The sequence below is a fragment of the Mus pahari genome, chromosome 2 (genome assembly GCF_900095145.1).
Source record: "Mus pahari chromosome 2, PAHARI_EIJ_v1.1, whole genome shotgun sequence".
NCBI lineage: Eukaryota > Metazoa > Chordata > Mammalia > Rodentia > Muridae > Mus > Mus pahari.
In genome coordinates, this window is record NC_034591.1 from 64,864,206 (window position 1) to 64,878,431 (window position 14,226).

General features: G+C 35.0%; 1 protein-coding gene across 1 annotated transcript in view; it reads left to right on the top strand.

Annotated features, from left to right (window-relative positions):
- Cntnap2 (contactin associated protein like 2) overlaps positions 1-14,226 on the top strand; it is a 2,102,194-nt gene that overhangs the window by 893,140 nt on the left and 1,194,828 nt on the right. Inside the window, exons 6-7 of the mRNA XM_029535530.1 lie at positions 6,484-6,668; positions 13,699-13,842. Of these exons, the coding sequence (XP_029391390.1) occupies positions 6,484-6,668; positions 13,699-13,842 (329 nt within the window). The remainder of the gene's footprint in view (positions 1-6,483; positions 6,669-13,698; positions 13,843-14,226) is intronic.

The following is a 14,226-nucleotide window of genomic DNA, read 5'->3' on the forward strand; positions in this document are numbered from 1 at the left end:
AGGTGCAACAACAATATGAACTAACCAGTACCCCCTGAGCTCATGTCTCTAGCTGCATATGTAGCAGAAGATGGCCTAATCGGCCATCACTGGGAATAGAGGCCCCTTGGTCTTGCAAACTTTATATGCCCCAGCACAAGGGAAGGCCTGGGCCAAGTAGTGGGAGTGGGTGGGTAGGGGAGCAGGGGTGGGGGGGTATAGGGAACTTTTGGGATAGCATTTGTAATGTAAATAAAGAAAATAATAATAATAAAAAAATGAAAAAAAAAAGGGGTACAGAGCTAAACAAAGAATTATCACCTAAAGAACTGTTCAACATCTTCAGTCATTAGGGAAATAAATATCCAAACAACCCTGAGATTCCACCTCACACCAGTACCTGACAAACACAGATGTGGTTGCTCTCAGCTAACCATTGGACTGACCACAAGGTCCCTAATGGAGGAGCTAGAGAGATAATGGAAGGAGCTGAAGGAGTTTTCAGTCCTATAGGAGGAACAACAATATGAACCAACCAGTACTTCCAGAACTCCCAGGGACTAAACCGCCAACCAAAGAGTACACATGGAGGGACCCATGGCTCCAGTTGCATATGCAGTAGAGGATGGCCTTGTTTGACATAAATGGGAGAAGAGGCCCTTGAGAAGGCTTGATGCCCCAGTGTCGGGGAATGCTAGAACATGGAAGCAGGAATGGGTGGGTTGGTGATCAGGGAGAAGGGGGATGGGATAGAAACCAGGAAAGGGAATATTTGAAATGTAAATAAAGAAAATGTCAAAGAAAAAGAAAGCAAAGAAAATCCAAATGTGGTGGATACATGCAGTGTATTGCTGAAAACATGAGAGGAATTCCAGATGTTCAGATTCTGTAGGCTACTGAGTCCTTCATATTAAGAATGAGGAGCTAGTGAATGCTTAACTTGTATGTTCACTGAGACTTTCATGAGAAGTGCTCCCTAGACCAACTTGTGAGGCCAACAAGATATCTTCGTGACCAGGGATGGTGATGACATTGTTAAATATGTCAGGGGAAATGAAAAGCAATACTTCTAAGAAATTATTTCAGTGGTAAGTTCAGCATGACCTGTGGTGGACTGTGTATGAGGCAAGAAGAGAATATACACAAAGCATGGTTCCTGGGATTTAGGCTTGGTCACTAAAGGAATGCTTAGTGTCATTTTCAGAAAAATAATTAAAAGAGGACAGAAGTAACTACAGGGATTAATAGCAAGACAGAACTTATGCCCTGATTATTGTATAAACAAAGGGTGCTTATATCCAAAATGAAGAGAACATTTTTATTGACTTGTTTTATAAGTGAAGAGTAAAAGATATGAAAATGAATATTTGAATTTCACCCAACTACTAAACATATCTGAGATTCATAAATTGCTAAAAAAAAATGTACACAGCAATGAAGTCAGAATTCCAGTTTGCACGAGGCAATAACTAAAACACAGTCGTGAAATGCATCACCAGAACAAGGCCAAAATGAAAATTGAAACAGTCAAGAAAGACCTTATCAACGTGGCTTCTCCATCCTACACTACCTTGAGCATCTGGGAATTCTTGAGGATCTTGAGTTCTGTGTATTAATTTATTTGTCAAGTCTAGAAATATAAATTTAATTAGGGTTTTTATATGCAATAAGACACTGCCATAAAATTATACCTGTGACTATGTAACATCCACATTCAAAAGAGAAAATGATGAAAATGAGAATCACATACTTATACAAAAATACTGTTTTTTCACATTAAAATAAAGTGCATGTGAGACTGAGGAATATGTAAATGTTATGTATGCAATTTGAATATCATTCATAAAAATCCAATCACGCCACTCCATAACAGTTACAAGCTGCAAAAAGAAAATGCATGCATTGGAAATAAAAGACAACAAAGAATAAAAAAATTAAACACTAAAGATACAAAATACTCAATCACATCAGCTATATGAATAGCAAACAGTAAAATGGGAAATAATATCTTTTGTAAAATTAGTAAGTGTGTCTTTTCAGGGTTTATGTGTAAGTGACAAATGATCATTTTTACTATTCTACTAATGAAGACATTTAGGGTAAAATTATCATTATTATTATTATCATTTAATCTTGCTTTACAGTCCAGTCATTTTTCCACACACAATCGACCCTCTGACAATTCTGCACCCCATTTCTACTCCCATGTCTTCAAGAGGATGTTCCCATACTCACCCCCATCCCAACAGATATCCCCACTCCCTGGGGCCTCATGTCTCTCAAGGGTTAGGTTCTCTTCTCTCACTGAGGCCAGACCAGGCAGTCCTCTGCTGTATATGTGTTGGGGCCCTCATATCAGCTAGTGTATGTTGCCTGTTTGATGGCTTAATGCCTGAGAGATCTTGGGGTTCCAGGTTAATTGAAACTGCTGATCATCCTATGTGGTTGCCTTCCTCCTCAACTTCTTCCAGTCTTTCCCTTATTCAATCACAGGGGTCCCTAGCTTCTGTCCATTGGTTGGATGTAAGTATCTGCACCTGACACATTCAGCTGCTTGTTGGGCCTCTCACAGGGGGCACCCATGCTAGGCTCCTGTCTGTAAGCACACCATAGCATCAGTAATAGTGTTAGGTCTTGAAGCCTACCCTTGAGCTGGACCCCAATTTGGGCCAGACAATGGAATCCTTTCCTTCAGTCTCTTCTCCATTTTTGTCCCTGCTGTTCTTTTAGACAGGAACAATTCTGGGTCAGAGTTTTTGACTGTGGGATTGCAACCCCATCCTTCCACTTGTGGCCCTGTCTTTCTACTGGAGGTGAACTCTACATGTTCCCTCTCCTCACTGTTGGGCATTTCATCTAAGGTCCCTTCCTTTGAGTCCTGAGCTTCTCTCACTTCCCAGGTCTCTGGTACATTCTAGAAACCCTGCCCCCTACATCCTATCTCCCAATTCTTTGAAATGGCCTTCAGGGCATCATTCCTGTTCCTCCCCCAATACCTGAACATATTCCCCTATGTTATTAAATGTATGTTATTAAAAGACATTTAGAGTATATAAAATATAATTTTCCATCATGCCACTTTGAGTGATAGGGAACCAGAACTTCTGGCTTTAATATCCCAGTGACTACTGGGTCCAGCTCATCGTGCCCCTGGGTGATGAGCATGGGCATCAGAAATATGCTGTATTGCTAGACATGTCTCTTGGTGCACAGAGAAACATAAATGGAAAATGCTAGATAATTTATCTACGACAATGGGTGGATTAGCACTTCTGGAAAAACAAACAAACAAAAAGTTTTGTTTACTGTAGTCAATTTGATGTTAAGACAAATTGAAAAAGCAAGTAGTGCCTTTGGTGCTGTGGTGAATGAAGTCTGCCAGTGAACTTAGCTCCCTGTCAGGAGACTGATCAATGTGGCAGTGAATGAGTCCTTATATAAGAATAGATGTCTGATAAAGATGACCATGCAGTGATCCTTTAGTGCTAGAGAGAAGAAGCATATGACAAATGCATAAAAGCCAGTGAAGAATGAACACCAAACCCTCAAGTAAATCAATGGGAAGTAACTCCTCCAGCATGGATAGAAGATGTGAAATAGCATTCAGCAATATCAATGAAAAAGAAACTATTCTCAACACTGCAATTGGAAGACAATTTCTCTACTATCCTAGAGATCGCAGATGAACACAATGCATGTCTGGTTTTTTTTTTTTTTTGTATTGTTTTGTTTTAAATAAGACTGAAAATTTATTAAGAATATGTAATACATTGCAACTTAAATTACAATTTTATTAAAGGTGATAAACATAGACACTGAAACATTCAAGCAAAATATAACTATTATAAGTGGCTATTTTAAAAACTCATTTTATGTTATTCATTATTCTCATATTTACATTTTTAAAATTTTTATTTTATTTTTAATTTATTTTTACACTCCATATTCCATTCCCCGCCTCCCCCTATCCACCCTCCTTTCACAAAAAGGGATCTATTATGACTGCCCTCTGAAAGACCCATCAAGCAACTAAAAGAGTCATATGCAGATATTTGCACCCAACCAATGAACAGAAGCAGCTGATCCCTGTTGTTGAATTATGGAAGGCTAAAAGAAGCTGAGGAGAAGAGCAATCCTATAGGAGAACCAGCAGTCTCAATTAATCTGAATGCCTGAGATCTCTCAAACACTAGATCACCAAACACACAGCATACACCAGCTGATACGAGGCCCCCAACACACATACAGTAGAGGACATCTGGGTCTCTGTTCATTCAGAGATGATATACCTAACCCTGAAGAGACTGGAGGCCCCAGGGAGTTTAGAGTCAGGTGGGGTGAGGGTGGGGGCATTCACGTGTGGGGTATGGAGCATTTCTGTCAGTTCTTAAGTTGCTGATCCCTTTGGGGGTAGAATTACCCTTTTATAGGAGTCACCTAAGATTGACAGGAAACACAGATATTTACATTACAATACATAACAATAGTAAAATTACAGTTATAAAGTGACAACAAGATAATCTTATGTTGGGTGTAACCACAACATGAGGAACTTTAATAAATGGTAGCAGTATTAGGAAGTTTGAGAAATACTGCTCTATGTAGTTCTTCAACTCACTTATAGCCATCCCTAGATGTTGGTCAAAAGACTTAATAATCTTTTCATTGTAAAAGCCTGGGAGTACAGGAGAGTATGTGTTGTTCAGAGTCAGGTGAGTGATGATGTTATCTTGATTTTAGAATGAACTGCAAATGGCATGTTCTTTTATCCAGTGAAGCAGCCACTGGAAGAAGCAAATAGCCTACTGAATGATGACTATTATAGCAAAGGTTTCACATTAAAAATATATACCTGAATATGTATACAGCATATATGCATTATTAAATAGTTGTATATGGAAAAACATTTGGATGAAAATAGAATAAATTATTTTTAGTGGAGGAATAATTTGCATTTCCTTTTACTTATTTATTCTCCATTAATATTCTTTATCTGTAATCATGAATAGGTATTTGTTTTGAGACTTGGTGGAGGGTATAAAACTATATTTAGTACATGACTCTTTACAACGGAATGGAATAGCTCAAAGGTGGAATCAAAACCCAAATAAAAGCATTTATAAAATATATGTGAACCTGTGTGTATATGCATACCTTGTGTCTAAAGAGGATAATTTTTTAAATTTTATTTTCTTAAATTTATGTTACATAAATACATGGAGAGGAACATATACATGTCACAGTGTATTAATGTGTGAAGATCAGAGGACAGCCTGCAGAAGTCTAATCTTTACTACTACAACATGGGTCCTGGGAATCCAACTAAGTATGTCAGCGCAAGTATCCACTTTATCCACTGAGCTGTATTTCCAACCCAAGATATTTATTTTTTCAGAGCTGTTTTCATTTTACTTTTCTCTAATAAAACATGTAGAGTAACCTTTGAAAATCAACTGTGTCACCAAAAAAAGAGTTCACAATCATTTCACTGAAAAGTAGTTCACTTCCAAAGTTTTACCTGTGGACTGAGATTTATGACAGCAGTATTATAAATATATCTAACCAAATACCTACTGCCACTCTTTAGTGTCATCTGTCATTAGCGGGTGTCTGCCTTGCTTCTCAAACTCTTTTTGTGGGTGTTTCAGGCAATAAAACTCAGGACAGTCTTCTACTTTGAGCTGTTCCTCTTTATTTCTTCTCTTGTCTTTCTGGTCTCTTACAATAGAGATGAGCACATTCAGGCATGTATGCACACATGCAGGTAGACAGATATACTTACATAGAGAACCCCACATGTGATTACACAAACACATGCATGCATGCAAACACACATATAACCATACATGCATGCCTACACACACACACACACACACACACACACACATACACACACACAAATATTCACATGCACACACACATACTTACACACATACACAAACACACACATGTGATCACACAAACACATGCACACATGAAAACACACATGTAACCATGCATGCATGCCTACACATATAAACATATACATACACACATACATGTGAATGCACATACATGAATACACACACATCATTATCACCCATATACTTTAATTTCATCACCATTCATGAGGAAATAAGAATTATTTTCTACATGTCAGCAGCCGGACTCAGAGCACTGACAAGTTTGTCTCCATCTGATCATCAAACTGATGGTGGCACTGTCAGATCTCAAGCCCTCAGGCAACTGAATCCATGTGACAATGATAACTTCTCATGTCCACTAAAAACTTAACAAAACTTGCAGCACTGTCCAAAAAGTTTGCATTTACTTTTTAATAGAACAGTCTTCTCCTCACTGTTAACAGTTTTTATTTATATCCACTGTAAAAGTCCTGATTTACACTGACTTCAATAGACAAGTCTTCACTTTTATATTTGCTTCACAACATAGGGGAAGATCTGTCCCCTTATACAGTGGTCTGTGTAGTTAACATCTTATTTCTGTTTTGTTCTCACTACTCAGGAAGCAACCAGCTTGGCCCCATCTATGGCCACACATCTGTGACATCTGGGAGCTTGCTGGATGATCACCACTGGCACTCTGTACTCATTGAGCGCCAGGGACGCAGCATTAACCTAACCCTGGACAGGAGCATGCAGCATTTTCGCACCAATGGAGAGTTTGACTACCTGGACTTGGACTATGAGGTACACAGGAGGATTTAGGATTATAATGGAGGACAGAATTCATACTCTCCCATTGCTTTACTGTTAATTACCTAACTGCTAATGCCCTTTTCCCTCCTTCTTTATACAGAGGTACTATCATTAAATCTAATTCATTTAACAAATTTTGTATGTAATTATAGGAATATATATATATATATATATATATATATATACCTTTAATTGTTAATATTTTCCTTTTATTGAAAATGGCTTTTTTCCCCTCACACAATATATCTTGACTATAGTTTCCTCCTCTTCTGCTCTTTTCAGTTCCTCTCCACATTCTTTTGCACCCTTTCTCCTTTTCATTAAAAGCATACATAAAACAGTCTTCTAAGGAATAATAATCAAATAAAACAAAGCAAACACAGACGGATCGGAATAGGACAAAACAAACAGAAGGAAAGGAGTCAAATAGGGCTAAAAACAGATAAAGATGCAGAGGCCCACTCATTTGCACAAAAAACTGAAACTCATAAAATATGCAACAAAGAACCTGTAGAGTAAAAGAGAGAGAAATAAAAATGCATATATGAACAAATAAGACAAATTAAAAATATGAAAGATATCCCTGACCTGACGTTATAAGAAAAGGGGCCTCTAAAGATACCGCGTAGTTAATTCTAAGTTGGACATCTACTGTTGGGCACAGAGTGTACCCTTAAAGTTAGTTTGTTTCCACAGAAAGACTCGTACAAAATACTAAATTTTCTTTTGCAAGTTGTCATTAATTGGAAACAGTTTTTGGATTAGGGATGGGAACATGTTTTCACTTCTTTTTTCTGGCTAGGGCCCTGTTTGGTGCACACCTGTGCAGACTGTGTGTATGCTGCCACAGTCTCAGTAATTTCACGTGTGTATTGATCCTGTTGGATTTAGAAGATCTTGTTTCCTTGCTGTCCTCCATCCCTCTAGACTGTTCTATAGTCTCTTTACAAGTATATTCTACAGAGTTAATTGCTTCACCCTGACCTCCAGCTATGAAAAGTCCACAACTCCTTCCAACTCTAATAAACTAAGTATCAGGCCTTTCTACATGAATTCCCTACTCCCAACCATTATAACCTGTTATAAGTTATGGCATCTATTACTCATAAGAATATACAGTATGCTATATATGGAAGGTTCATTCATTTTTGTAGTATAACGAAAAACTTTCACTCTAGTTTATATCATTATTTATAAATTAACGATTATAGATTGGTCTTTAAGTAAACTCTTGTTCTTTCAGATATCTTTGTCATAAAAGAAATAAAGTAAAACATCGAATATTTTACATTTTAATTTCGATGTAATGAAGTTTTTTTTTTAAATATTCTGATTCAGTGAAAACCCTAAATTAAATACTGGAAGTCTACATAGTGGAATAAGAATATGGATTGTTGCAAGTTGTACTCTAGCCCTCACAACATAATAGAGCATATGAATGCTCCCCCACATAAATAAATACTATATATATATATATATATATATATATATATACATAAATATATATTCTTGAAATAAAAGGGATCACCAAGGTGTTTAATATATACATATGTTATAATTTTATAATGTTCAAGTTGTTATATTATGTTCTATATAAATAATCAGAGTAACTCAACATAGTCCATCACATTTGTTAATAGTATATAGGGGTACAGCCTTTGTAGTATTATGTGTAATTGGTGTAGAAAGCACTACATTTTTCAGAGTAGCATCCAAGTAAAAATAAAAACAAGACATATTACTCAGCTCGAGGCTCCAAACTTTCCTAGTTCATTGAACTGATAATGATATAATAATCTTCCAAAGTGTTCCAGAACTAGTTTCTCAAATAACTGAAAATTTATTAACTGAAATTTAAACCTAAATCTTTGATAACTATTTAAAAATACAAATAAAAATCCCCTATTATAAAATACTAGTGAGGTAAGGAAGAAAATGAGAGTACTTTAATACTTCTTCAGATTCAGGGTCTAATTTGATACTGTCATTTTTCCCTTATCATTTGTTGTATTGTATATTTTGCCACCAGCCTCAACAAAGCAGAAACTCATGAGTCTGAACAGGGCAAGACCTAATATTAGATTGCCAAATTCCATGAGTAGTGTTTCACATAGTACCCAAGATATACCAAGTGTTATGAGTTTTTTTGCACATTTTATGTATATTTGGATATGCTCTAAGACTCTTTCAAACCTTTGTGTTCCTTGACATCTACATTTTAGAAAGCAGACATACATGAGCAATGTGTGTGTGTTCATATATGTGTTTGTGTTACTCAACAACTATATGTAATGATTTTTAATGTAGAATATGTGCACCATAAAACTATGGGTAAAAAGTCTGAATTAATAGCTATGGTATATATTTTATAAGTCAATGGAGACTTATTAACATAAAAATATAAGCTTAAGGCTAAATTACTTTCTCCAAAAATATTCATCCCCAAATGATTATTAAAAGAAGCCATGAATTTGAAAGAGATCAAGTGGAATACATAAGAGGTTTTGGAGGGAGGAAACAGAAGGGAGAATTGATATAATTATATTATCATCTCAAAACTAAAATAATTCTTTTTAAAGTTTGAAAATGTGAAAGTCTAAGAAATTTTTATCTCCTGCAAGTTGATGCCACATCTCTTGTGACTTACTGCTCTAGTGTATGAGAGAACTTGCAAATGAATTATTCATCTTATATTAATAAACTTTGAAGTATCACAGAATAGGGAGGTATCCTGAAGCATTAGCCATGGGCAAACATAATTCCAATTTTCAAAAACCATAATTAAAGATTTGGGGTCACAGACCCTATTGAGTTTGTGATGAAATCTGTGCATATTCATGCACACACAACATATTCCACAGGAGCACAATGGATCTAGAATTTTACAGTGTGTCAAAGCATTCTGTACTCAACACAGTCCTTTGTTTGGGAGTCTTAGCTATTGATCTGAATGAATGTGACAGATCTATCAGAAAATGTAGTAGGGGGAAATGCAAATGCACTGAAAATGATGAGCTAGTTCATAAGTTAGTATCCAGTAACTCTCATCTTGGGAACAACAGTTATTACCATGGGTATCACAGCAAAGATAGTGTGTTTACATTTGTATTTTATACTACATAGTAATTATAGTCTCTTTTGTGTTCTTTAAAGAAATCTGGGTCATATTTAATAGTCAGTATAAGAATAGTTTTCCATACTCCCTTGATGTAAGAATATAGTAAGTTGACTCCTACTACACTGACTGGTAATATTAACTTCAAGTCTAACATAATTTGCATTTTGTACAAGTCATATTGGAGTCTATAAAAGAGATAGTCCTCTCATGTTCACAAAGACCATGTCCTTTCCCATTAAACTACTTGACTTTCCTTCTTGCAGAGTGGACTGAAACAAAGGATATTGAGGCTTAGTATGGGAAGCCTCAAGGAGCTCTTGCTAGAGTGGAAAGGGGGGAATGCACTAGTTTGATATTTTAACTCTCATAGTGTAAACACCTTACTATGGGAATTTCATGCTATCAATTGCAATTTAAGTGTGTGGCTTCTGAAAAGATGCCCATTGTCACACCATTACAAAATAGAGTACTTGTGTTGGATAGGTGCTGTGTAAATAACCTAAGAATATATATTGTAGTAAGTGTTGAGATTATTTCAAAGTAGATATTAACATACTGTTTATATAGTTTAATTCAAATGCTCTCTTACTTGTGTTTCAATAATAATTCTATTTAACACAAGTCCTGATGAACCAACTAATACAAGCAGGATCCAACAGAACATCGTTGGGGTAGATTAAATACACATGTTACCATTCTCAGTAATGCACATCAGCAAAAGAGATGTGATGGATATCTTTGTACCTTTGTCCTAGCTCAATGTTGCTACTCAACAACTACTACTCAACTCAATTATTACTATGTATAAAAGCAGCCCCAAAATTTTCCCTGTCTCTTCTTCTCTGTAGTGTTATATCATGAACTGTGGAGATCACTATTAACAGTCAAACTGCTAACTAGATGGTAGCCTGAGATGGAAGAAATATATATATATATATTGTTTTCTTTCAAGCCAAGGAAACTGAAGGATAGGGCAGTAATCCAGTGATTGCCTCGATTCTGTTGTTTAATTAAATGCCACTTATAGCATTCTACATGATACACTAAGGAAGTAGAGAGTGTTTTTATTTTCTTTTTGGCCTAAAAATGGACTTTAGACATAGAGAATATTAAAACTTTAATCTTCAAAGGAGTTGAAAGCCTGACTTCGAATCCATTTTGACCTTCATGTGTTGTGTAATGTGAATAATTCATATCCCCTTAAAATAAGAAGAAAATAAGATCATATTTCTTTTGTGATGATAAGATGAAACAACAAACATATATATATATATATATATATATATATATATATATATATATNTATATATATATATATATATATATATATATATATATATATATATGTGTGTGTGTGTGTATACATATATATATAAAGATAAATATGTATACAGATAAGAACATAGTTCTTTATATGCTTCCATAACAGATGTATGTTTATCTCTTTCACATGAAATTATCCAATCTTTTCAGTTAGCTCTAGTTTCAAATACCATTTCACTGCAGTCTTTTTCCCCTTGCATTACTTTTATACCTGTGGCAAATTACATCAAGAAGGGCATCTATATTTCGATATTTATTATTATCAGCAGGAAGGACAATAGGTTTAAAGGCTCTTTCTTTCCTCTTTTATTATCTTAGGGTGACATACATCCTACTAATGAAATACTTAACAACTCCTACGGAGGTTGGTAAATGCTATATATGCTGAATTGGGTATGATACAGTTAACTGAAGAAATTTATTACCCTGTTTTTAAAAGGGTGTAGAGAAAGCACAGTAAAGGTGTCTAACAGCATCTGCTATACTTTGCAAATACCTAGTAGTCAATTAAATGGTTAATAAATAAGAGTTAAAAGTGGTAGTATTTTTACTAAGACTACAGAAAGAATCTCCCAAACATAATTTTTAATCTAACTACTGCAAAAATGTTTTTTTCACCATAATTTTAAAATACTTTAAAGTGTTATGATCTCACAACTTCATTTGAACAATACATGGCTAGAAAAAGTAGAACTCACATCCCTGCCAAGCATTCTCTAACCCTAGCTTGCAGTGCTTCATCACCATGCTTCCAAGAATTGGACATGGCTCCCTGGTTACTGAAAGAAGAAGAAATTTATAGTGCATATGAATCAGCATCACGATGGTAAAACAAAGCCCCTGATTAAAGAAACCATGTGCACAGAGGAATGAATCTGTAATGTGAAGCAAGTATAGCAACACATTTGAAATGTAGTGCTGCCAGCTCCAAACACAGGAGGCAGTGGCAAATTTTGGCAAGTAAAGATACTTGCTGACAAGCCTGATTAACAGAGGTCTAACCCTGGGATCCACATGATGGAAGGAGAGAATCTATTCCACAAGTTGTCTTTTAACTTCTACATATGTGTCATGGATGTCCACATGAACTCACACATACACACACAAACACACACGCTCATCCAATAATACTAATCATAATTTTTAAAAAGAAGAAAATATAAGTTACATTACTACGAACCCCTTAAGAGTAATCAACAAAAGGAACTGTACACAGCTGCCCAGCATTTCATTTTAGCATTATACTCACTGTCATCAGTATCAGGATCAACTTCATAAAACCCGGATAAACTAAGTCACTGTAAATTTCAAATATTCTCTCAATATTTCTACTATTTTCACTACTCTGCGTTTTCATTTTGTAGATTCCTAATTATTTCCTACATGTTTTAATTTACTCTTATATTCTCCTCTCATGTATGAATCATTGCATGTGGTGTATATTCAGCAGAACATGATTTATAATAGTTAATTTTATTTTAAATGGGGCCTTCTTAAAAGCATTGTGTCATGAACCATCATTAATTTGTCCTTTTCTCTAAAACTAATTAAGAATTTTAAATGCCAAAGCACCAAATAATGGAACATAATTTACTCATGTACCTCCTGGAATGTAGCACATCCTTGGCTTATATCAAATATAAAGTCTTCACTTTCAAGTATGTCTCAACAATGCTTTTATATTAAAAACTCTAAGGGACAATTTGAAAATAATAGCACTGAAAATTACTACAGGAGTTGGCATTATAGCTACAATTATACATTTATTCATTAATGCACTATTACTAGTGAATATTTCTAGCAGTATTGATAATGTATAATTTTGTGTCATCTGTATTGAGGCAACATAACTTAAAATTGATGCGAAAAACATAGGGAAAAAACCCATATCCTCTAGAATCAGTTATACTCAGTGGAGCATGTTTAGGAGAATAGGTCTTAGACCTTAAGGTTTGCAATTTCTATAAAATGTACAAACTTTGACTGTTCAACTTACAGCCCCTGTGTCCTACAAAGGCCCTAAGCCATACACTAATGGTATTTTTCAGCTATTTTCTACACTCAAAATAATTTTAATGAACCTTTGACTCAAAGAGTCATTAGACTTCCCAGAGCCTCCAGAGAGTAAGTACAGTATTCCTTGCTTCAGGCTACACTTTTATCAGCTTATTATATTAGTTCTGGTTGTCTTGAGATTACTATAGGCATTTATTGGTAACATGCCTTTGAATAATGAATATGAAAATATAGTTTTAATATTCCTTGATAAAATAAAGTTCCTAGATAAAATCTTTCTAAAATCCTCTCAAGACAATTTATAAAATGCCTTCACTGTTTAAAAAAAAAAGTGACGTTTGCCATTTTATTGCTAAAGTTATAATCTAATTATTGGAATTAATGATTTCATTATGCATTTCAGCAATAGCATAATGTAATGAGCAAAAGATTTTGTAGGCAACATGTTATATAACGTTTGCATAACTTTTACTGAAATAAAGGTGCCTGACATTAGTTGTACTTATAATTTTGTATCGTTTATTGTAAGAAATGTAAATAATAACATTTATTTTTTTCTCAAAGATAACATTTGGAGGCATACCTTTCTCTGGTAAGCCAAGTTCCAGTAATAGGAAGAACTTTAAGGGCTGCATGGAAAGCATCAACTACAATGGTGTCAATATTACCGATCTTGCCCGAAGAAAGAAATTAGAACCATCGAATATGGTAAGAGTCCAAAATAGTGATCCAGGGGCATTGGATAACAACAAATATATTGTTGCCCTTCTCACATTATTTGAGTTCAGTTTAATAGTGTAAGGCAGATGTTGCCCAACAATGTGTGGATACTTGACATACTCAAAATTCACATTGAGTTTGAGTCAAGCCACCTTGTGTGTCCAGGGATTTTAAACTGTCTGTTTAAGACTTAATAGAAGGAAGACAGACTAACACTACTGGGGAGAGATTTGAGAGGATAAAGACAGTAACCACACTTAATTATATACATATATGCAATTGTCAAGGAAGAACATTAAAGGTATATAAAAGAGGTATCATAGTAATAATTAAATAATGGCTTAAATTTTTAAAAAAAAATAAGATGTTTCT